The 25418-nt window shown below is 36.2% G+C and overlaps 2 protein-coding genes across 6 annotated transcripts; one reads left to right on the top strand and one right to left on the bottom strand.

Moving 5' to 3' along the window:
- On the top strand, positions 2077–20337 carry LOC109843492 (transmembrane emp24 domain-containing protein p24beta2-like). 5 transcript variants are annotated; one of them, XM_020412432.1, is made up of 12 exons: positions 2077–2436; positions 4025–4340; positions 4777–4917; positions 5625–5756; positions 6379–6591; positions 7197–7415; positions 7496–7843; positions 8179–8649; positions 13267–13476; positions 18609–18795; positions 18871–18978; positions 20017–20337. In XM_020412432.1, the coding sequence occupies exons 1-12, from the start codon at positions 2141–2143 to the stop codon at positions 20148–20150; spliced, it is 2775 nt and encodes a 924-aa protein (XP_020268021.1). In that variant the 5' UTR covers positions 2077–2140; the 3' UTR covers positions 20151–20337. The 5 variants fall into 5 exon arrangements, with proteins under 5 accessions (XP_020268021.1, XP_020268019.1, XP_020268017.1 ...); XM_020412428.1 differs by lacking the exons at positions 2077–2436; positions 4025–4340; positions 4777–4917; ... (3 more) ...; positions 7496–7843; positions 8179–8649 and adding exons at positions 11814–11887; positions 12179–12266; XM_020412430.1 differs by lacking the exons at positions 2077–2436; positions 4025–4340; positions 4777–4917; ... (3 more) ...; positions 7496–7843; positions 8179–8649 and adding an exon at positions 11806–11887.
- Positions 24101–25071, bottom strand: LOC109842836 (RPM1-interacting protein 4-like). Its single transcript, XM_020411739.1, has 2 exons — positions 24682–25071; positions 24101–24523 (listed from the first exon to the last, which is right to left on the bottom strand). The coding sequence occupies exons 1-2, from the start codon at positions 24874–24876 to the stop codon at positions 24479–24481; spliced, it is 240 nt and encodes a 79-aa protein (XP_020267328.1). The 5' UTR covers positions 24877–25071; the 3' UTR covers positions 24101–24478.

Below are 25418 nucleotides of genomic sequence, written 5' to 3'. Positions count from 1 at the left end.
CTTGATTGGGTTAGGTTTGGCATATGGGTTCGGTGGTGTAGTCTTCTTTGTTGTTGTTATCGCTGGACCCTTTGCCTTCTCCGTTGTAGCATCTTGAACAGGAACAGTTTGAGACTGCCATGATTAAAGCTCGTGCGCGCTTCGGAAGCTGCCCATGATCCTTTACTATTTTGTCCGAGTTGGCACTCCACCTTCTCGGATAGGCTAACCGTGTCTGCTAAGGTATATATGTGCTGCAAAGATACACGATCCTGAATCGTCATCCTTAATCCTCCTGTATATCTGGACATTTGTTGTGCCTCGCTCTCGTTTAAGTTGTTGCAGGATGACAGTCGATAGAACTCCTGCATGTACCCATCCACAATTCTTCCACCTTGCTTACAGTTCTGGTATTGTCCAAATAAAACTTGTTCATAATCACTTGGTAAGAAACGGGCTCTTAGTAGTTTCTTCATCTTTTCCCATCTATCAACCTTTGGCTTTCCTTGACGAGATCAATTCAGACAAACAGATTCCCACCAAGTTGAAGTTCCACCTTTGAGTCGGTAGGCCACCAATTTTACTTTACGCTCTTCTGGAATCTCCATATACTCAAAGAATCTCTCTACTTCTGCAATCTAGTCGAGGAATTCTTCGATATGAAGTGACCCGTTGAAAGATGATAGATCCATCTTCATCTTGAAACCTCCAGCGTCATAATTATCCATTCATCGACGTTCTCTGCGATAAACACCATGGCGTAGGGCTGTATAGTTATATTCCTCGTTGTCGGATTCATCATATGGAGTCGGATCACGTCGTTGGCGACCATCAACGTGATTTTGAACTCCCGTCGTGTTCAGACGTCTACTGTCGCCGCAAGTCGCTTCATGACAGTCTTTATTTGATTAACGTCGGTCTTTAGCACGTCAAACTCAGTTCGAGTAATAGGGGCTTCATCACCTGCCATTGGATCGGATGAACAAGTCTCTAATGCAAATTGACGCAGCGCGAAAGTAGTAGCCTCGGAATCCACCAAGGTCAATTTCGAATCCACAAAGTAAAATTGAAGAAAACATAATTTTATTAATTAAAAGTTATGCCTCTAGGACTTACAAGACTTTACTTAAATAGAAAAAAAAAGACTTCTACAAGGACTCAAACTCCTACAAAGACTCAAACTTACCAAAAATAGTAAAAGAATTTCTAAATATTAAAACTCCTAAAAAGACTCCTTATGACTAGCAATGTCCACCGGTCAAATCTGAGATCAAATTCGTATTTGTTTCCTAATCAATACAGACTCTTAAAACATTACTAAAAATAGTAAAAAACGGACAAAATGCAGAAATCTCTGAAACCGTAAGGAATTTTGGTGAAACGGAGGAAGCAAACCGAATCCTTAAGGGTGAGTTTGGATGACTTCGTCTCGTCAAGATAGTCAATTTTCATATATAATTCGTCCAATTCCGATATATGGTTTGAAAGTTATGACCGTTTCTTCGTAGCAAGTTATTTTCCTCGATCGGGCCCGCGTTTGAGCTTACGACTGTCCCACTTTGACATAAACATGTCTGTCATGTGTTCTACATCATGTTGAAACAAATCCAAAAAATGGGAAACAATGTTTTACAACCTATGATTTCAAGGTGAAACAAACCAAATAAATCAAATATGAAAACCCCTCCGAAATGTACTGAAATGATTTTTACCATGGTTTTGTGTGTTTTTTTTTAAAGAAAATGTACCAAACACGCCCTTAATGTTAATCCCTCCATTGGGTGCCCGATCAAGTAACTCACAGGATTGTACATAAAAATTCGAAGATTAAAATTAAATTTTGCCCCACTAACTGCCTGCTCAATAGGCAGATAACAATGGGTAATTTTCGAAGGTAATTCTCCATAAATTTATTTTTTTTATTCTCTCAGTGAAGACTGGGGATGGACAACATGCAAACTTGTCGTTGTCTCTGTCTTTTAGCCAAGCAGCAGCCATTCTCGCATCAGCAACAATAAAATAATAGCGTCAATAACTTTAATTATGGACCGAGAAGGAACTGCCTGCTGGGCATTAAAACAACAGTTTTAATATTAAACAAACATGATTGAACAATCGTGCACATGGTTTATTGACCGGAAAGAGAGAGAGAGAGAGAGAGATGGGAGGAGGAGGAGGAGGAGGAGGAGCAGGGGGTCCCTTGTTTGAGAGCAGAGGAGCGAAGGGTAGATTATGGTACAAGCTTTACGCTGCTTCTGTTCTTGTTGGGATTTTCTTGATTTGGGTGTACAGAGCTATCCACTTACCAAAGGGAGGAGGAGGAGGAGGAGAGGGGAGATTGATTTGGATTGGTCTCTTTGGAGCTGAGATTTTCTTTGGTTTGTATTGGATCCTCACTCAAGTAGTCAGATGGAACCCCATCTACCATCAAACTTTTAAGGGCAGGCTCTCAAAAAGGTAACACCTCTCTCCCTCTCTCTCTCTCTCTTCATGGTTTTCTTTTTTTAATTAAATAAAATATATCTTGCCACGAGCCCCAGTGTTTGACCCACATGCCAAGGGAGTGGATCAGCTTTTACTGGACAGTCGGTCATAGTTTCAGAAAAAGAAAAATTAAAAAAAAAGTCTGCTTAGACCACCAGCAGTCCAGTAAAAAATAAAAAATAAAATACTGGAATATCGGTTGTCCAGTAAAGAATAAAGCACCGGATAACTTTCATTTTGCGCACCTGATATATTGTACATGGATACTTTTAATATACTTCTGGATCAGTTCCATGGGAAGTAAAGAATCTAGAATGCTGCTATATATCAATGTATGTGTGGCGACACGGTTACTTTTAATATACTTCCAGTTGTCTGGTAAAAGAATGCAGCCATGAAATGCTTGTATAAATGCTTCAATGAAAAGAAAAGCAAATGAAATAAATGGTTGAGTGCGCTTTAATACCGTAAAGTTTCGTTAGTTTTTAACTGTGACATTAAGTTTGAATTTGCCCAAATAATATCCTGAACTTTCAGAAACTTTTGCATTACTACCTTCTTTACATTACTGTTCAAAATTTGATTTAAGAAGGACATATGATTTATGATTATCACGTGATAATATTTGGATTTAGGGGCTGATTGGTTCGTGGATTGCATTTTAATGCTTGTAAGGGATTTTGAAAATTTTATATGCAAAATCTTGTTTGCTTTCAATGAATATTAAAGAGTGTTTGCATGATAAAAAAAATCCAAGCCGAACTTTGTTTGGTTGCAGAAGAATTTTGTTGAGAATATGTGACTAAAATCACAAATCCGGTTGAAATCAGCATAATTTTAGGGAATTATATTTGATGCATCTATCGTACTTGGTAACCTCAAATCCGTAGTATAAAAAATGTCAAACAAACAACGTATTTATGAAAAAACACGATTCTTAACTTGTGGGTCCTATTTTTTTAATGCAAGGTCACTACGTGCATGGAAGCAAATAGCCCCTATATACCTCTTAAACTGAAAATAAATCCCTCCAAATCCTTCTCTTCCTTCTTCCTTTCAATTTGAATTTGGTATTGAACTGTAGCAAAAATTATCCCTGTTTTACAGTCATCACAATGAAAATTAAAAAGGAAGAATTACAAGAAAGGATTAGAAAATTTTAACAATGATGTAGCAGAAGGTATTAGAAAAAGCGTGAAACTATTCGGCATCTGTTACTCCACTGTTTTGTATGTGGTAGTTTAAGGCCCTGTAAGGTAAAGGCTAACTTTTCGCATGTATGCACAAGTTCAAACTCCAAAGTACAGGGAGGAAATTAATGGATTTCAGTTGTAAAATTCATCTATAAGTGTCTAGAAGTCGTCATTTATATCATGAGTTTTGCAGATTTCTAGCTGAAACTTTTTGATAAACTCGAGTACTTTCCTTCAATTCAATTCCTTACGAAAATTATCCTCAAATATGGAAACACAATTACAAACAAATGGAAGTTATAAACTACTTGCAATCTAAGCATCTAGAGACCACCACTAACTCTCAATTTATTTGCATTCAAATTCAGATACGAGAATGATCTACCTCCTATCGACATATTTGTATGCACTGCAGACCCCACAATCGAGCCTCCAATGCTGGTGGTTAACACGGTCTTATCAATGATGGCCTTTGACTACCCAACAAAGAAGTTGAGTGTTTATCTCTCTGATGATGGTTTCTCTCAGTTAACATTCTATGCTCTCTTAGAGGCAGCTAGTTTCTCCAAGTTCTGGATCCCATACTGCAATAAGTTCAAGGTTGAGCAGAGTCCAGCTTCATATTTCTCTTCAGTATCTAATCTCACTGAGTTCTATAGTGCTAATGAATTTTCAGCCATCAAGGTTATTTTCCACTGAGATTATCTATGTTTATTTACTACATTTTGGGTTTATCATAGAAACCACCTAATAGGGTGACAATATGGAAGCCACCTCTAAAGCTCAATTAATGCAAAAACCACCTTTAAAGGAGGTTTCGAACGCAATCAACCACCTTGTCCTATTTTCCACTGAAATGTAGATTTAACTCCCCAAAATACCCTTAAAAAATGCACGCGTCAGGCCCCCAAAATGGTTAAGAAGACATGTCATGTGCCTATGACGTGTGTTTTAAGGGTATTCTGGAATTTCAGTTGATTAGTAACAGAAGCCTCTTTAAATGTGGTTTTGTATTAATTGAAATTTATAGATGGCTTTCATGTTGTCAGCCTATTTTAAAGTTAGCGTCTGCGAAAAACCCTTAAATTTTTCTAGTTTTGTAATTGTATTGTGATTCTAGAAATTGTACAAAGAGATGGAGAGTCGATTAGAAGCCACAATTAGATTGGGGAGGATTTCTGATGAGCTTGCAAAACAACAGAATGGTTTTAATGAATGGAGTTCAGAGTCTGAACCCAAAAATCATCATCCAGTTGTGAAGGTTAGTGTCCTATGTTCAATAAAACATATTCCTCGGTCTTGATCCTTCTGAAGTTTTCTCAAAAGGCATCATTATTTAACAATTTAGTTTTGAGGGCATTATTATTTGAACACTATTAAGTGAATCACAACTTCGTTGAAAGATGATCATTTATATTGAGACATATATTGTTGAATCATTTGAAAACCAGAAAATTCCACATTGGAATAACTATAAGACATTAAGCAACCATCAGATACCGAGGTCTTGTTTATATAGTTAGAGAACAAATTGTTAGGCCTTAGCATTTTCACTTAACATTGCTTTTAATTGAGAATCAGTCAAAGGCTTGCTATACATGCATGAACAAAACTTTCCAAGTTTTGCTTCATAATCTCCAGGGAGATTATATCAAGATTAACAAGGAAGAACATGAATACATTTTTACCCCTGAAAAGAAGTAATAAATCTTAAATTTCTATGATGTATTAATCTTCTTCATATTAAATATACAGTGGAATTACTATCTTGTATAGGTAGAAACATTCTTCTACTGCTTGCAAATATTTAATCTAAGCATGTACTTTCTGTTGATGATAAGCATGTACTTTCTGTTCTTTGTTTTTGCAAGTATCGTCTCTATACAAGGTTGGATTATAACTACACTTGTATTAATCATTATTCGATTATTCTCTATTGATTTGATTAGGTAATTTGATCTCTTTCAGATATTAATTGATGGAAGAGACCCTAAAACTGTGGATGTCGAAGGGGTGTCACTGCCAACTCTTGTATATGTCGCTCGTGAGAAGCGACACGAATATCCACATAACTTTAAGGCTGGGGCTATTAATGCATTGGTAAGCTACCCATCAAATATGTGCATGATCTATGGCCACAATGTATGAAATATTGTTATCTTTTTTATGATATGAATGTAGAAATATTCACATTTGAGAGAATAAATAATCTTGATGAAACACTATCAAAGCATCACTGATTTATTTCTCCTTGACCTGCATAATTATAGAAGGTCTCTCATGTTGACAATATCATGCTAAGATAATCTAGGGCATAGTCTATTTATTAAATCTATCATAATTTAATATGATGACCTTGCGAATAAGAATAAGTTGTTCTCTGGATATGAGGCCGTATAGTTTCTTCAAGGATAACAACTAAAGCCAGGCAATTTCCATTTAGATATAAATTAAACCAAAATTAATGTTAGGATTTCATACGGCGGAGAATATATAGGATATCACATCTCATTTAAAAATAATAATTCCAGAAGAAAAAGGAAAAGAAAACAACCTTAACGACTTCATTTTCTGTATAATAGAATTATTTTCATGACTTAGCCATAAAAGGTAAATACTCTCAGTTTAAAAATCATTATGAATCAGTTATCATATTTTGTAGCATATGAGAACTTAAACACCATCATTTCGTTTCTAGCTAACCTTCAAATGAATTTTGCAGATAAGAGTGTCCTCTGAGATAAGTGATGCACCTTTCATACTCATCGTGGACTGTGATATGTATTCGAACAGCTCCCAATCTGTAAGAGATGCAATGTGTTTTTTCATGGATGGAGAGAATGGACATGACATTGCCTTTGTACAGTTTCCTCAGAACTTTAGAAATCTCCATAAGAATAACACCTACGGTGATTACATAACAATTGTTAATGAGGTCAGTAGTGACTGTTATGTGCTAGTTGACTTAAATATTTTCTTTTAATTTGTTTATTTGTCATTATGGTTTTTTTGTATGGAGGATAGCACTTCGAGATTTGTAAAGAAAGGGGTCTCGAATTTGATTCTTAATTTCTTACATGGCTGTAATATTGACAATAGACAAAGTTGCCTTATTTCTAATTAGATAACAATTATATGGACAAATAAATTAGGTTTAGTAGAAATTTCCTATGTTTTTGTCTTAAAGTGCAAATGACTTGCATCGAAAAACTTGATTTTTTATTGCACCGTTGCAGAATCTCTAATCGCAGTTGCATTAAAAGGTTCTCAATATTCTTCTTTAACACTCTATATGTTGTCATGTTTCTTGACTATATAGGATTGAATCATAAATTTCTATGTATTGAATTGATTAACTAAGAAAAGACAGATGTTTAACAATTCTAAAGATTAAGGAAAAGTCAAAAATCAAAACTTGCTTTCAGATTTCTCTCAGAAAAAGCTTGATTCCAGATTAGAATTTGATTTGTTTAAAGTTACTACTTTTTTATTATACGTTTGCATCAATTCCCTGAAACATTTTCAATGTTTCTTGTCAAGAAGGTAGAATATCCTGGGTTTGGACAGGCTATGCTTATGGGCACAGGTTGTTTCCATAGACGAGACAGTCTATGTGGAAGAAAATATGGCAAAGATTATATGATAAAACAGAACAATAAAAATAAAATAAATTCAGAAGAGAATGCATCTGTACAAGAAGCAAGAGCCAAAAGCCTTGCTAGCTGCATTTGTGAGCAGAAAACAGAATGGGGCAAAAATGTAAGATTTCTCAATCTCAGTTTATCTTCCCTCCATCTCATTAGACATTTCATTCTTTAATATTTTTATGTATATTACAGATGGGTATGATGTATGGATGTCCAGTGGAGGATGTGATAACTGGATTATCGATACAATGCAGAGGGTGGAAATCCATTTACTATAACCCCCCAAGAAAGAGTTTTTTAGGGATGGGTCCTTTGACATTAGGACAGTTTTTGGTACAACACAAACGATGGAGTGAGGGGCTTTTTCAAATATTTCTCTCTAAGTATTGCCCTCTTGTTTACGGTCATGGGAAGATCAAACTTAAGCTTCAATTGGCATATTGCTTATACTTGCTGTGGGCTCCAATTTCCTTGTCGATGTTGTATTATGTCATTGTGCCTTCTCTTTGCCTCCTAAAGGGAATCCCCTTGTTCCCGAAGGTACATGCACATGAGCTCACATCCTTCTTTCTATCAAATTGTCTTTTAAGATTGCTATTTCTAATGCTCAGCACACTTGTCATCCTCTTCAAGTTTGAGATCTTTTTTTTTCAGAATTTTTTTTACAATATATATTCAGAGATACAAACATGCAATAATATATTAATTCTCAACACTAATGCAAAACTTGTCAATTACTTCCTTAAAGATCATATGCAAACATAATTCCTGCAAAATCGGTAAAAGAAAAGTATAATAAAGTAAAGTATCCCATTCCATGATTTCATATATATGAAGCTCCATGAAGTTAATTTAGTATTTCTATATCATGGCAGATATTAAGTTTATGGTTCATACCTTTCGCATATATCATTACCGCAACACAAGCTTTCAGCTTACTCGAATGTCTTCGCTGTGGAGAAACCTTTACAAGCTGGTGGAACATGCAAAAGATGAAAATGATGAGAAGGACAACCTCGTACTTGTTCAGTTTCATCGATACCACCCTCCAACAATTAGGCCTTGGTAACTCAGGCTTCATCATCACTGCCAAAATCGCCGAAGACGAAGCATTAAAGAGGTACGAGACAGGAATTATTGAGTTTGGATCATATTCTCCGATGTTTGTTGTTTTAGCCATGATTGGAGTTCTTAACTTGATTTGCTTTGTGGGAGGCTTTGTTAGTTCTAGTGAGAAGGTTTGGTTGCAGTTTTTATTATGCGGGGTGTTGGTGATGGGCAATGTGCCAGTTTATCAAGCATTGTTCTTTAGGAAAGATAAGGGCTGCCTTCCTACTTCAGTTGCAGTGCAATCGGCTCTTCTGGCTGGATTGGCTTGTGGCCTTTTCCTTCTGTAATTGAATGATTTTGAGATGATTCTTCACTCTGTATAAAGTTGAATTTTTTTGAGAAAGGAACGACATGGTTTCTATTTTACAGGTTCTGTGCAGAAAAAATAATTAGATTTCATGTTGGAATAGTCTTTTTCTTTATTAATCAAGTCTGTTCGACTTGAATGATCCACAATTTCACGTTCCCAGTATCCATCCCTCATGCTCGTACCGAGCTGAGGCTTATGAAAAAGAGAAGAGACCAGGACCTTCTATATGGCTTTATTACTCCTCTGTAGGTATTAGCTGTACATATGCCCTCTAGGAAATGTTATTTAAATTTGCACGTATTTGTTGCCATCCAGTTACTAACACTTTAGTTTGTGCTGGGTAAATGAGCTACATTAATCTTGGTATTTCAATCAAATTAAAGCATGAGTATGGTATTACAATCTTCATCTGCACAATTATTGTCACTTATTTCTGTCAGAATTCCTTTGCAGGTTCTCATACGTAACTGCTTTATTTGTCTCTCTCAATTTGATTTGGCCGTCTCTTCTAACGTATCAATGGAGAATCTTCTTTTTCGAAATCAGTTTGTGCTAGCTTCGACAAAACCGGCGTTGATAAATGATAGATGAAGGTAGCCAATGATGCTTTCTCTACGAATAAAAAGTTCGGTATAATCATGGATTCACAACAAGTCCAATATTTTTGTTCTTGACCTCAATGAACTGTCTTCAGCAAAATATCCCTCGAGTGTAGCTTCCTCCCTTCATGCTTGAGCCAACAAATTACGTTGTAAGATGAATCCTTCTACTTCAACTGTACTGACAGGAATACATGGCAATCAGAAGCACCAACTAGTATCGGATGGCTTGTGTATTCACCAATGGAAAAAACCAATAGGTAGCACAGTCATGCAGTTTAACACCTTTCAATAATCCCCCAAACCAACCTGCATTCCCCTAAGCACATATGTGTAGAACATGTGCAGATAGGAGCGATTTTCTAGCCGCGCTCGCGGCTCTGGCTGGGACATGTGCCCCCTGCAAGGACGTGCAGGGATATTTTGCGGTAATGATATGCGCTCCTCGTGCAGATCGATGGGCAAAATGAAGACATCAGAAATGGATTTTCATGTCATTTAGTCTGAACGACTTTTCCAGCGGCAAAATTAGCATAATTTGAGTTCGTCTCAAAGAAACAAACTTTGACACTTCAAACATAAAGCATTTTCACCTCCGTTTCTCCAAGGGTGACCTTCTTTTCCAGCAAAGTCTCAATTGGTGCTTTCGGCTCCTTGAAGATCTCGACATTGGATACAGGGGACAGATGCGTCACAACCATCACATCCGTGACTGTAAAACTACTAAATCTCTTCACAAAACTCCCTCCTACTTCTGTCCATGGCTTGGGCAACTAGGGGTTTATGTCAGTGGTATGTCCGAGTTTCTTTTCATCAATCCTGAAGAGAGAATTGATACGTCTACAATGAAAAGGAAGCTTAGGATCAAGAAGTTTATTCTTGCATTCCTCCGATATGATGCAAAATAATCAACACTTCAAACCTTCAATGCTCTTATATAGCTCATCCCTGGACCCCACGCTAGAGTTCTTGCTCAGAAGCCTAACAATTGCTCCGAGGGAGAAAGCAAGTAAGCTAAAAAGGAGATTTGCGAAGTTATCTTCGGCATTTGCAAACACTAGTGCTTTCAACGAGATTTATGCGTATCTTCTCAGACCCAGTTTGTGTTTAAAGTTTCTGACTTAACTGCAGCAATGTCTACGAGCTTATATCTTGTGGTATATATAGATTTCAGTTGAATCTGCCTTCTGAAGGAAGACATCTGTTGATGGTGATTTTGACTGAAGACACAAAATTATAGGAACAAGTAGAGGGTGGAGTGTCTATGTGATGCAATAGGAGGAGGTGAAAAATACATATATTAAGGAACGTTTCACACTTGTTTTCTTGAAAGCTTGTAGTGGGATGGAAACTCATCACCTCTTCTCGGCCAAAATTAACTTCTTTTCTCTCAAGAGCACCCACACTCTTAATATCGAACTTTTGAAACAGAGAAATGGTAGCAGCCGCTGAAGCCTTCACAACACGCAAGTCGTCACCGACGATGAACCTTGCTACTCCTCTAACAAACACGCCATCCCCAAGTTCACCCCTGCTAATTGGCCCCCATATCCACATAACCGGTTCATACTGAACTAATCTTTCAAGGAGCATCTATCTTCAACCCCTGAGCATCATGTCCACTGTTTTGAGGGGCTAGTTTACAGTATTAGTACATGTTTAGCAATGAGTGGCGTTATCGTAAATATTTAGAAAATTTAGAATGAGTGCTTGAGACTATAAATAAAAAAGAGATCACTCTCCTCTGAAATCCTATTTCAGTTTTTAGGGTAGCCTCCATAGAGAGAAGAGTAGGAGTGAGGGAGAAAAGAGTGAGATTACAGAGAGAGTGAGGGAGAAAACTGATATGAGGACGATAATGCCACTCATTGCTAAACATGCATGTACCATATTCTACCTTTCAAGGTTCATTTGCTAACATATTCCTTTTTCTTTTTTAGCCCCATATATATTTTTATCTCAATATTAGCCTCCTAAATTCTATTAGTATGTTAAAATAAGCCCCTCTAGTTAAAATTTAGTTCAAATTGGGAAATATTTTGTTTGGTTAATGTTTTCTGTGATTTTTTTAGCTATACTCCTCACACACAAACTCAAACTTTATTAACCACGTGAACTTGTACCCATTGTGATTTTTCTAGTTATACTCCTAACACAAACCCATTTTCCATTTCATCTTTTATAGTGCCTTCTCCGATGTTTTTCCCTAACGGAAATCTATCCGATGCAAATTTAGGATTAGAGTCAAGAGGGGTAAAACTAACAAATCACCATAAAAGTTATAATGAACAGAGTATTTCCCTCGTACAAGTGAGATTTTAACTAGGGGACTTATTGCACATGCTAATAGGATTTGGGGCTCTAAGATCAATTTCAAAGATTTGTAGGGATGATATCCGAATATTGGATATTTGGGGGGCCTGAGAGCAATTTCAAAGATTTAGGGGCCTAATATTGAAACGTTGAAGGCTTGGCGGGCCAATGCGAAATAACCCTTCCAAGTTTCAACCCTCATTTCCTCGCAGCTCATTTTCTTCTCCTCGTTCATCCAGGATAAATCAACAGGTAGATTTCCAATTTCTACTCAATCGTTTTGAAAAAACAACTTATCATTATTTTCATTCGAGAATGAATTTTTAAAGTTTGTCTGTAAATCTGAGTCAATCTTGCCATGGTATTGATTTCACTACGAAATTTCTTATTCTTATTTTTGTATCGTAAATTTAATAACCATTTGAATCTTTAGCCCCAAATATTGATTTGATGATAAAGTTCTGATCTTTCCTTTCTTTATTGTGATATTTCATCAGTTTTTTTTTAAATCTAATTGGAAGCTTTAACCTAATTCAATGCCGGGATCCAGAAGTGGGTTTCCTCTTTCCCCTTTTTTATTTCGTAAGGTTTCAAGATGACCAGAGATTTCGGAGAAACGCGATGGCCAAATGTATGTTCCCCCAGTAGTTTAGAACTTTAGGGAAAAGTCACCTCTCTTTGAGATATTTGATGTTGGTTTATAGCAACCTAATTTTGTTTATTTGCTAAAGGTTTTTGAAGTAGTAGTTATGATTTTAGATAGTTTACTGGTAACGACGTAAATGGAGTTAAATTTCTGAGAATTAACTGTAGATTAGATGGAAAGTGAGCCACTTCCTATTCTAAGAAACAGATCAGAGATATTAGAGCGAGACAATGAACTAAATTTATCTGTCTATTAGTTTCGCAGCAGCAGTGGTGGTCTATCCTACCATTTTTTTTCTACCATATCATTTTCTCTGTCGTGTTTCTCTTTCTCTGAGGTCATATTGGGTAGATTTTATTTCGTACGAAGAATTCTTTATAAGTGTTGAATGTTTAGAATAATTGTAGATTTGTGTCTGAATTAAGAGTAGGTCACAAGGATAGAAAATGGAGAAAATGCAAAAACATCATAAGGTTGCTTGATGATAAAATTATAACTAGGCATCCATATAGTTTGATTCAGATGGTTTTTTGGTATGCATAGCAATATCATTAGATCATTGAAATTTCTGCTGTCGATCCTCGTTGAATTTTCTGAACTCTTGAAATATAGTTAAGAGTTTGAAGCAGGAACAATGACTTAACTGATTTCTGAGGATAATGACATTTTCTATTTGTCTTTTTTTTTTTCTTGAAGGCTTGTGTAGACTCTTGTTGCTTTTCCTAGATGGCACTGAGTTTTCACTAAATATGATTTAGGTGTTAGATTTCTATAATGAACTATACCTAAATTGCTTTGTTATAGAACAAGGTACATCTATATTATCATTATGGACAAATTGTTCTTCCGCTTGCTGTTTATATTGATAACCATGTTGTCACTATACTTCTGTCATTTCATAGCATTTGTGTTTGCCTTTTTCTAGTGGATCAATTGGGGTTTGATCTGTTGAAAAATTCTTATCCTTCTATTTCAATGTGCATAGATGGACAGATCCTCCTTGAAGTTTGTAATTTTTTCAGTACTAGGCTTTCTATCTGGCCTGCAATCAACTGTTGGGATAAGATTTGTCATAGACAGGGAAGAGTGCTTCTCCCATTCAGTTCCATATGAAGGAGATAAAGTTCATGTTTCATTTGTCGTAATCAAAGCTGATACACACTGGCATTATGGTGATGATGGTGTTGATCTTGTGGTATGTAATCAAACCTTCTTTTAATATGGGCTTGTGCCTCTACTGATACCATCTTGACTTCGTTGAAAAGTAGGATTATTCTCTTTCACTTTTTTACTAGAATAAAAATATCTTACTATTCTAAATTATATGAATAAGTATTTCCTTTAGGGAGAATTTTTTGAAATAGATCATTTTTAAAATTTAATTAGTAAAATCGAATGTAAATTGTTTTAATTAGCAAAATAGGTCACTTTTTGGCCACATCTGCAAGGCTGGCAAAAAAAGTAGTCGCTTTTTCAAAATACAGACTTTGCAAAATCCAGGGACTACTAGTCCCATGTAGTTAGTGTTCACTAATTACAATCAAATGCATCATTTCCTGTTTTAACACATCATCACAATCACACATATATCATCAATGTGTTGTGCCCAATGCCACACAAATTCATTTCAAACGTACTCAACATAATAACTCAATAAACATTACAATAAAACCAAATACAGATGACAAAGAACAAATACATATTAACTCTATAGACACAAACATCGCAACCAAACCAAACCAAACATACCATGCTAATTTGTTTACAAACAAACTAAGTAGATAACATAAATAGAGTCGATACAAAAATCTGCAAATCTACACATACATCCTAGACGTCCTCTTCTTCCTCTCCCTCTTGTTCCCCAACCTTGTCCTCGTCCTCCTCCATGAACATGAGCTTGCATGAGCTCGACGTCTTCTTGCGTGTATGGCTGTGACTGGATATTAACATTTTGTTGTGAAGGTCCATCTTCATTGTCGTTTCTGGCTTTCTGCAAGTTCCTTCTTGTCATCTTCGTCGTTGTTGTCGACATGTGTATAAAATATCAAGATCCTCCATCATGAACTTGCGCCGATTACAAAGATCCTCGTGAGTTCAACGTAAGGCTCGATGAACCGTACGCACTATCTGCTGATATGGAGATGCATGTACTTGAGGATCAGTACTTGCAACGTACTTGCAACAGGAAGTGCTATACCCTCATTTGCAATGAGCTCAATATCATCTACAACTTATATTTGCAATTAAGTCAAAAAAAAGCACATATAAGCAAATTCTATATTTATATAAAGGGGGAAAAGTAGATGAGACTATTAATCCCATATTGTTTGGCCAAAAATTGAAAAACCACCTGGAAAAGGAACGAGACTACTAGTTCTATGTATTGTTCTGTAAGGGACCTGAGGCTCTGTTAAGGACATGGGAGATGGGACTACTAGTCCCACTCATTTTAACATTACGATTAAGTTGTAATTAGTGAGCACCTATGTTATGTAGGTACTTCTATGTGAGGGTCATACCGGACACTCATACCCGTATCCAAACTCCTTGGACACTTCTTGCATATATACATACATTTATACGAGCATCTACTCAGTTATACAGTACATGTTTTAATTTAAAACCCTTGTCATACATTTTTTGAACATACATATCCTTCACATCCACTTCGTGAAACCTGTTGAACATAAATCAGATTCCGAGCTATGATTTTAAAGAGTCGTTTGGATGTCCAGTTCAAAAACTAGAGATTTCATAATTGACATAACAAAAGATAGATAAAGTTGATATGGATTTTAATTCTCATAACACGTGAATGAAAACGATATTGATCCAATGAAAATTATTAATTCCAATAAATAGTATGTATATGTGTATATAAATATTTATATAGGTGTATCCCCATACCATACCTTTTACAATTTTTCTGTGTCTTGTACCCGTATCCGTACCCATACTGGTACCTGTACCCGTGCAACACAGGTGAGCACTAATTATACGAGACTAGTATTCTTGTGTTTTTTAAAGTCTATATTTTGTAAAATCTACTACGTTTCAGCTAGCTATACCGACATGGCTGAAAAGTGGTTGATTTTGCTAATTCAATAAATTTTTTGATCAATGTTTCTAACAAAATTTGAAAAACAGTCTATTACAAAAATTTCTCCTACATCTAGTGCTGAACTCACATTATAATCGAATCTGAAATTAATATGGTTTTGCCTCTCATAAATGAAACTGATGAATGGGCAGTATATTCATATGTGTGCTTCTACTTAAGCGAGCTAATTCACATCCTTTGTATTTTTAGTGGCAAATATGTAGGTAGTCTGTAATTGTTTGGCTATTAATAAGTAGCAAGTGGAAGCCTTTGGTTGTAGATTTGCAGAAGAAAAGTTGAAAACAAAGTATGCTGCCAAATTTTCTCGAAGTCAAAAATAAAGACATGCATTTTTGCTTGTTACATGTTTTTTGTCATTGCTATTTAAATGTTGGCCTGGATTGGGTGGATTTGTGTGTGTGAATGTGTGCTTGTGGTTTATGTATTTGAGATTGTGCCATCAAGTCATAGCAATTGACTATTCAATTCTTATATCCCATGAAAGTTCCATATCAATCTTATAACTTTTAAGTTATCATGAAAATCAGTTTAGGAGATCCATAGGTCTTGGGCATTTCAATACTAAGAATTTTTCTCTTTGGAGGCGTAATGATTTACGCATACCTAACAAGTTTTTTTATTTTATTTTGGTGGGGTTTAGGGTGGGTGGTTATTGGTTGTGGATCTATAACCTGTTAGAGTAAGCTTTTTCTTATGATTTTCCTGTCTGCTTTCATCCAAATTGAATGTTCTCATCTCAAATTTCAAATTTGATTCACCTTGATACTAATTGATCGAGTAGCTTTATAGGTACTCTAAGATATGCTAGTCTTCTTTGATTTCTCTATACACTTTGGATCAATTCCTTTATTTGTATCTTTGCCTGTGCACTGAACAATAAGAAATTATAACCTTTAAAGATAAATTGAATAAAATATATTTTATTCATACCAAATGTTGCATATATAACTTTATCAAGAAGATATCCTAATAATGTTTGTGGCTGTTAGGTTCATCTTATGGTAATCATTGTTGCATTGCGTTTACAGCATAATGAGAATAAATAACCTTAATTTGTATCTATTAGGCCTGCAGTATCAATATTGCATATTAATGTATCAATTCTACTTCCACAAGATCTATTTAAATCTAGGGTTAATTGCAATTTGCGAACACACCCCTTGTACTATCACTGAGTTGCACTTATTTCCCATGTAGTATTGTTTGTTGCATTTACAACCCTTGGGAGCCAAACTCCATCCCAAATTACAAAATTAGCCCCAAGTGAACGTCTTCCCTTATCCCAAAAATCAAAATTTAACTTCTGTCGTTTATATTTCACCCATTCTCATCTATTCTCCCCCATCTCAAGGATGCAAACACCAGCATCGAAATTGTTCACCGAAGTCGATAGTAAGACAAAAGACTGACTCCATACAAAAGACTGACTCCATGGTTCTTGCTAGTTGCTACAAATAAAACTAAAAAACCACAAAAAAACCCCACCCAAATTCAATTGGCATTTATGCTGCATTACATTTAGAAGATTGATTCTCCATTTGTTTGCATTTTCTTCTCCAAAAATCAGTTAGAAACATAGTAGAGGTTGTTGTAATGATAAACTAGATATCTTCCTTTTGTTTGCACCAATTGATGGGAAATATGGTATAACTGAAAAAAAAAAGAGAAAAACAATGAGAGAGACATTAAATTGAGACCTAATTCTCGTATCTCACTCCTCTATGCCGATTCAAATGGAACTCAAACAGGCTTCAATGGTGTCTTCCTAACAGAACAAAGAGCAAAAACAAAAGCAAATGAGTTAGAAATGTGTCCAACCCATCCAGAGGGCATTTTGGGCGTTATAAAAGTAGGGCGTCTCACATTTAATATAGGTTAGAAGGAGTTTGGTTCCTAGGCGGTGTAAGTGCAGCAAACAATACTACAGGGGTAGTAAGTGCAACTCAGTGATACTACAAGGGGTGTGTTCGCAATTAACCCTTAAATCTAAGCCTATATGACACCAAGTTTTATGTAAATCTAAGCCTATATGACACCAAGTTTTATGTGTCATGTTTTCCATTAGTTGCTCACTGGAAGCTGGATTCTCCTATCAATCTCGCTCATTATCATGAATGTTGTTCACATGGGCAGAGAAATTATCATGCACTGCCTTCTGTATATCATTTTCACACCATGTTTGCCATTAGTTGCTCATGGAATTCATGGATTGTCCAGACTCCAGTCAACCCTGCCCACTGTTATGATTGTTATTCACATGGCAGACAGATCTTTGAAGCATTACCCTTTGTATAGAACCTTACGTCTCGTTTGTTACGTGGGAATCGAGTCAAGTGAGAATGGAATGGATTAAGTAGGGAATAGAATGCTCATTCCTGTCTCTTAGGTTTCGGTGCGATTAGAGAATGAAGTGGGAATGCCAATCTTTTTTTATTGGTATGGGTAATTAATAAACAATCAAGATATCCTGTGAATTTCGTAAATTTGAGAGCGACATCCTGTTATATACTGTGTAAGACAAACAAGGACTTCCTTATTAAATGGGAGAGCACTCATGAGAGAGTTTCAGTTATCTACATTAGATGAAGAAATAATCTTGAGAGGAAAACTCACTTTAGCTTTGTCCTTTCATCTGAATGGTCGCTTTAATAGTCCACTTGATAGAGTTACTTTGAATTACTGTTTGAAGCAACAAACTAGTGAGTGCAAAAGAGAAACACGTGTCCTCTGACATATAGCTCATAGTGTGCTCCTCCTTTTGTGTAACTAATATGCTGACCTGGTGCGATTAGAGAATGAAGCGGGAATGACAATCTTTTCTTATCATTGGTATGGGTAATTAATAAACAATCAAGACATCCTGTGAATTTCGTAACTTTGAGAGAGACATCCTGTTATCTACTGTGCAAGTCAAACGACGACTTCCAGAATCAATATAAATGGGAGAGCACTCAAGAGAGAGTTTCATTTATCTATATTAGATGAAGAAATAATCTTGAGGAAAACTCACTTTAGCTATGCCCTTTCCATCTGAATGGTCGCTGTAATAGTCCACTTGATACAGTTACCTTGGATTACTGTTTGAAGCAACAAACTAGTGAGTGCAAAAGAGGAACAGACGTGTCCTCTGACATATAGTTCATAGTGTGCTCCTCCTTTTCTGTAACTAATATGTTAACCTGGTTACTGTTTTGTTTTACCAGGTTAAGGGCCCAACTGGAGATCAGATTTATGATGCTCGGGATAAGACAAGTGATAAGTTTGAATTTGTAGTTCAAAAGAAAGGGATTCACCGTTTCTGCTTCAGCAAAAAATCTCCTTACCATGAAACCATCGACTTTGATGTACACATTGGTCACTTTCCCTACTATGATGAGCATGCCAAAGATGGTAAATGTTGTTTTTTTATTTATAGTACACAAAAATTGGGAAACAGAAACTTTGACTGATCTTGAATTCTTGCAGAGCATTTAAACCCTTTGCTGGAACAAATTGGAAAGTTAGAAGAAGCCCTTTACAACATACAGTTTGAGCAACATTGGCTGGAGGCTCAGACGGATCGCCAAGCACTTGGTATGTTCCTTAAACTTATGCCACTGACAACAATAGAAATGATTTCCTTCTTGTTATGGTCCTCATGAACATAATTTGTCAATAGAGGCTAACTTAACCAAAGGCATGAACTATCATAAGAGCAGCTTTATGAAATGATTGAACCAACTGAGATCATTCATCACTAGTATGGGGAAATATTTTCAGTCTAACTTTGAATGATTTTTCTTTTAAGCCGCTTACCTTTTCAACTGAAATATGATTTTTTTTTATTTTTAAATTTCTTATAGGCCTCTGTGTTTTTTACTTTGTTACCTCTATATAGTATTTACTTAATATTTTGAACTATTAGCTTACTCTTTGTGGTTTATATAAGAAAAAGTGAGCTTTAGAAAGAAAGAAAAAAGAGGAAGGATAGTATAGTAATTACAAGTTAAGCCGAAACTAGATATATATAAGTGCCCCGAAAAGTTCTGACAGAAAGTTGTAACATTTCATTTGAAAAGTAAGTGTGTTTAAAAGAAAATAATTCAGAACTCAAGGGCATAAATATGATACCCATTATTGTAATATTGTTATTGGCATTTTGGCATTCTGGCCAGCTAGAACCTGTCCTGGGTCATTTCAGGTTTAGTTTTTGTGGTAAGCTCATAGGTTGTGAAATTATAACGTTCAAACATCAACTTTTAGATGTCGCAAAGTAAAACAGAGCTAATGACATTTGATATTTATTTTGCTTATCATCTTCCATAGATTTGTAGTATTGTAGTATTTACTGGAGGTGTATGCATAGTATACTACAGAAAAAAAATCATGAATTTTTGTATCTTGGAGGTGAAATAGAGCTAATTTTAACAATGCATTAAAAGTGAAGATACCATTAATCTAAACCATCAGATCTTGGTTTCTTTTACGGTCGGGTACAACAACTGTGAACTGGTTTAGATTACTACAATGAACTCTTGCCTCTGGTTGATGCATCGGGCTGAATTCTTTGAGTATTTTGCCTTTGTGGCCTGTATTATTCATGTACTTGTATTCTGTATGATGTTGATACAGTGAACGAGGGTATGAGCAGGAGAGCAATCCACAAGGCAATATTTGAATCAGCTGCACTTGTAGGAGCAAGCATTCTTCAAATTTTCCTCCTGCAACGTCTCTTTGAGAGAAAACTAGGCACCTCTCGAGTTTAGGTCTTTTTTTTTTGGCAATTACTGTGTAAATTTACAGGTTAATGTAAGGGGTTGGTAATTGCGATTACATGTAGATTACTCGGAAATGAGCATTATTCCTTGTGGATGTTCTGAAATTTTGAAATTACTGTGGTCATCACTTTGGCTTCATTCCGCTGATGCACATAGGAGAGAGTCATTTGATTTACTTGGTTTTCTCTTGCAATTTTATATATTTTAGGTCGTAACAGATTTGAAAATTTAATTTCCTCTGGTTCTTTTGTTGATGAAAGCATGCTCTTAGCAGCTGTATCCATTGAATCTTATAAGATCTTTTATTGCCCTGTAGCATATGGATGCCAAGGGTCCCTTTTGTTTATCAGTTTAAATATTTACATGTTTATTTTGAGTTTATTTTTTTGGCCAAATGCATTTGAGTGGATTCTCGTCCGCTCAGACTAACTTTTGAAGTGATTGCAGTTGGATTCAAACAATTTAACCAATAAATCCAAACAATTGCCCTACAACCTACATTTCTCGAAGTTTTTCGGATTGCGAATCCCGTTGATTAGCAATTTGAACAGGAGAAGCAAGCTGAGAGCATCGAGATTAAGATTCTCATATACCAGACAGAAGTTTATTTGACATTATTAAGGAGATGCTATGTTCGCAGCATACATTCATCGAAGTAGGGTACTGTTGGTGTACCAGGCTACGCAACAATTCGAAAGAGTGACGTGGATAATGTCAAAATACAACACGTTAATAGCTAGACAACAAGGTTAGAAGATTAATTGCTACAGAAGTTAACCTCGTGACTGCATGTTTTGGTCGCGTGCTTGGAAAAATCATGCGCATTTAACCACGTACGTGATGTCAACTATAAAATGTTGGAGTTCAGCGATTATTTAATCAATGCTAATCAAACCCCTTCTTTCTTTTCCAAAATTCATCAGTAAACAACGTATGTTTTTAACATTTCCTTTCTTATATCAGAGGAACCAAAATTTGCAATGGATATGTTCCCACTTGCGAAGACTGTCGTAGGAGATGAAGCGGAAAATGGGTTTGAGTTGGGGTTTTACTAAACAGATTCGGAGAACTTAACATGTATAGGTTAAAGTGGTTAATGGGTTTGATTTGTGTGAGAAGGGTGTAACAAGCAAATCACTGAAAAAATTAAAGTAAACAGAATATTCTCCATTTCAATCAGATTTTAGCTAGGGTGCCTCATTTCAATATAGTAACAGGATTTGGGGGCCTGAGATCAATTTTAAATATGTGAGGTTATTTATGTATGAATTATGAAAGGCAAGCTTTAGAACTATAATCTCTAGAAATGAAATTTTAGTTCCAGAAATTCTATGCATGTTCGCTTACAATGTGTAGTAAGTACGATATTAAAAAAAAAGTTCTATGTCACGAGAATCTGGCGGTCGACCGCGAACGTGCACAGGAGCTTAGGAGGAGCTGGATCCGAAGGCGGTCGACCGCGTCAACCCTGTAATCGATTTAAGTCTCTGTCGTTTGATACGACCGACCGCGACTGGTGTGCGGTTGACCGCGATACGGGGGCGGCCGCCCGCCACGGTCGACCGTGACGCAGTTTGACAGTTTGCTAAACTGTTTTGGATTCTGTTTCTACTGGGACTCTATATATACCTTAAATGTTTTTAGGGTTTATACAACACGAAAAAAGGAGAGTTTTTGACTGCAGAAAGAGAGAGAATCTCAGAGAGATTAAATCCTAGTTTGAGAGCTTGTATTTCTTCTTCAATTAATAAAAAAAAATTGTGGTGTGGCTCCCGAGGATGTAGGCACGTTGCCGAACCTCGTTAAATCTATGTGTTCGTCTCCTTTACTAGTTTTACAAGGTTAGATCTTTATTTGTGGTATTATTCCTACTTTCTTACTTTCAACACAAAGTCCGGAAGGGCAAGGGTTCGATTGATTGTTTCGAATCCCCAACATCCTCATCCTCTTCTATAATAGAACCAACCGGTTAATCAACTAAAACATGACCCGCCGCGCTATGGAACACATCATTTGACATTGCACCCGAGTCATTTTTAAGTACAAGGCACTTTGAGATAACGAGATTTGATTTTCAAGCATGCAGGAGAACTCTCCGTGAGCATATGAAACTTCGACAACCCCAGACATTGGAATATTTTCAATGAACAACTCGATTGAGATTTGTTTTTCCGTAAGTTGTATCATGTCATTCAATTCTTCATCATTGGTGATCTCTACAGCAATTGTTCTTTTTTTATTTATTGGACAATTACAGAAGATCTTAATGGTTTTTTCAGCATGATTAATTCTAGTAACTCTGTATATTTGCTCCATCATTCTATCGAAATTACAATTTCTAGATAACATGAAAAATTTTCTAGAGCCTCCATCATATATAGGCATATTATTCATTCCAATACTTAGTTTTCCATTGAATAAGTAAATAATCGGTATTTCATTCGTCATTTTAACTAAAGAATTAAAATTCATCATATACAAATTAGATTAGATTTTTTTCCATATTGATAATCATAATTAAAATATTTACTCTAGATATACAATATTAACTAAACAATATAAAGAAATTTATGAAAAAATAAGAAATTTATACATTGATGAAATTTTGGATCTTGTCGGCGTCGGAGAGAATAGACGGCATCGGATTTCAACAACGTAGGGTGATCTTTGGGGAAGATCTCAACTAGGTTTTGGGTGATCTTTGGGGAAGATTTCAATTAGGTTTTGGGAGGGAATGAGTTTAAAGAAATTTGAGGGAGGAAGAGGTGAGTTAGGTTTGGGGGAGAGAGAGAGAGGGAGATCGGGAGAGAGAGATCGTGAGAGTTGGAGAGAGTGAAAAGGGATGTGTCCTAATTTGAGGCACAGGTGGGCATTATATAGTCCGATAAATCTACGGGACTAGTAGTCCCGTAGATTTGGTAACCTGATAAATCTACGGAACTACTAGTCTCGTAGATTTGGTAGCCTGATAAATCTACGGAACTACTAGTCTCGTAGATTTGCTAGGCAGTTATTTTCTCTGCCCCAGCAAATCTACGGGAGTAGTAGTCTCGTGGTTTTGCTTGGCAGAGGAAACAAGTATCTGCTTAACGTACGGGACTACTAGCCCCGTACGTTTTTTGAATCCACTTATCCGCGATTAGTTCACTCAAAACATACAGGACTAGTAGTCCCGTATATTTTGAGAAGGTTGTTTTTTAAAATCGACCTCTTGTTGGTCAAAAAGAGATCGATTTTGCTAAATAATTATCAAAATAGTCTATTTTACTAATTATTTAGCAAAAAGTGTATTTTTTTTTAAATCCCTATTCTAAGACAAGGAGGGAAGACTAATCTTTCAGTCCAGATTGTGCATATCAACATTATCTTTCTTATTAGATTTTATTTCTTTACTCATTGTTTATATTTGTATCAAGGAAGGAGAGGGAGAGCACAAGGGAAATTTGATGAAAACTACAGTACCCGAAGAGAAGAAAAGGATTCGCAGCATGAAATCAGCTTGGGTTAGCACAAAGATGGCAATATTCCGGTGATTCATTCAAGTGGGTTACCCTGGCATAGCTCAGGTCTACTGTTTGCCATCTTGACATAATTGTAAACCATATTACTCTTTAACACAAGAATAGATATATTAAAATTAAATTTAAAGCTCCAATGATTACAGACAAATTAAGAAAACGGCAATAAGCAAAGGATTCGGATCCTCTCCACTACAAAAAAACAGTGAAGGGACCACTACATAATCACGGCCACTGATTATCTAATTAATGGTTGTGATTTTTTCTTTTAGTGTAAATTAGGAATGAGTGCAATACACGGGGGTATTAATGGTTGTGATTTTTTCTTTTAGTGTAAATTAGGAATGAGTGCAATACACGGGGGTATGGTAAGTATTAGATTTAGATTGTATCATAACCGCCTACGTAAGTATTAGATTTAGATTGTATCATAACCGCCTACTAAATAATCAACGATTGAGATTAAAAGCAGTGATCACTCCACTACTTTTTTGTAGTGGAGAGGATCCAAATCCATAAGCAAAGCAACTTCGCCCTATACCTACTATCCATGAGTATATATATTCATGTACACAATATAGAGTGAGAAAGCAGTCACTTCCCCTTCGTCATCCTCCCACCATATTCTCTGCGTCTCCCTTTCCCTCACTGCACACACCGTCATCGACACAAACAAAGGAAAACATGGCCCAACATTCTGCCAAAGCTTCTGCGAGCAGGGCACATGCTTTTTCCCCCCCTCAAAATAAAATTAAATGCCACAAATATTACTTCTTAAAGATGATTTCCTGATAACCCTTAGGATTCTGCTCCACTTGCCTGCACGCAGCAAAACCATTTTTTCTGCACATTTGCAATAAATATCACATTAAAACTATGAGAGTTCATGATAGAAACTGAAAAACCGAAGGTTCTACATTAAACCACAGTTCCAAAGCTTCATTTATGTGCGCGCGCTATGACTGAAAGAGAAAGAAGGGGAGGGGGGGCGGGGAGCTCACAGAATTCGACTTGGTAGAGTATGGGCCATGTTTAAAGCTACTTCCATCCTTTGCTGGAGAATCTGGCATTGGGGTACTCCCGCCTGTCTTCTTTTCATCTCTGGCTTTGTTGAAAATTACAGTAAATCCCTCAGCAGAAGCGGGATCATTGACATCCCATTCTCCAAACTTTGGCAACGGCCGATCCTTCTCCATCTGGCATAATTCACAGTATCAGGAGAGAAAAATGGCATGAGCACAAAAATGAGCTTCCCATCTTAACACGAGTAGGCTAAAAATTATAAAATAAGAAGCCAAAGAATTTTGTAGGCTGCTACATTAATCAATTCCCAAAAACAGTAACAGCCAAGACAAAAACACATACCTTGTTGCCTGTACTCTAATGGGGAAATAAATAGCATACCTCATTCCCATCTTAACACGAGTAGGCTAAAAATTATAAAATAAGAAGCCAAAGAATTTTGTAGGCTGCTACATTAATCAATTCCCAAAAACAGTAACAGCCAAGACAAAAACACATACCTTGTTGCCTGTACTCTAATGGGGAAATAAATAGCATACCTCATGGACTATTCCCATCTTAACACGAGTAGGCTAAAAATTATAAAATAAGAAGCCAAAGAATTTTGTAGGCTGCTACATTAATCAATTCCCAAAAACAGTAACAGCCAAGACAAAAACACATACCTTGTTGCCTGTACTCTAATGGGGAAATAAATAGCATACCTCATGGACTA

Source organism: Asparagus officinalis, chromosome 5 (genome assembly GCF_001876935.1).
Source record: "Asparagus officinalis chromosome 5, Aspof.V1, whole genome shotgun sequence".
Taxonomy (NCBI): Eukaryota; Viridiplantae; Streptophyta; class Magnoliopsida; order Asparagales; family Asparagaceae; genus Asparagus; species Asparagus officinalis.
The sequence above is the reverse complement of the archived record's forward strand: the minus strand, read 5'-3'. Positions and strand labels throughout refer to the sequence as shown.

What these genes read in the sequence shown, in the direction of transcription:
- LOC109843492 (XM_020412432.1), top strand. Translation starts at nt 2,141, where the DNA reads ATGGGAGGAGGAGGAGGAGGAGGAGGAGCAGGGGGTCCCTTGTTTGAG. An exon ending in AAGGGCAGGCTCTCAAAAAG is followed by an intron (nt 2,437 to 4,024) that starts GTAACACCTCTC and finishes ATTCAAATTCAG; the next exon opens with ATACGAGAATGATCTACCTC. An exon ending in GCCTTCCTACTTCAGTTGCA is followed by an intron (nt 8,650 to 13,266) that starts GTGCAATCGGCT and finishes CAATGTGCATAG; the next exon opens with ATGGACAGATCCTCCTTGAA.
- LOC109842836 (XM_020411739.1), bottom strand. Translation starts at nt 24,876, where the DNA reads ATGGAGAAGGATCGGCCGTTGCCAAAGTTTGGAGAATGGGATGTCAAT. An exon ending in ACTCTACCAAGTCGAATTCT is followed by an intron (nt 24,524 to 24,681) that starts GTGAGCTCCCCG and finishes GCAAATGTGCAG; the next exon opens with AAAAAATGGTTTTGCTGCGT.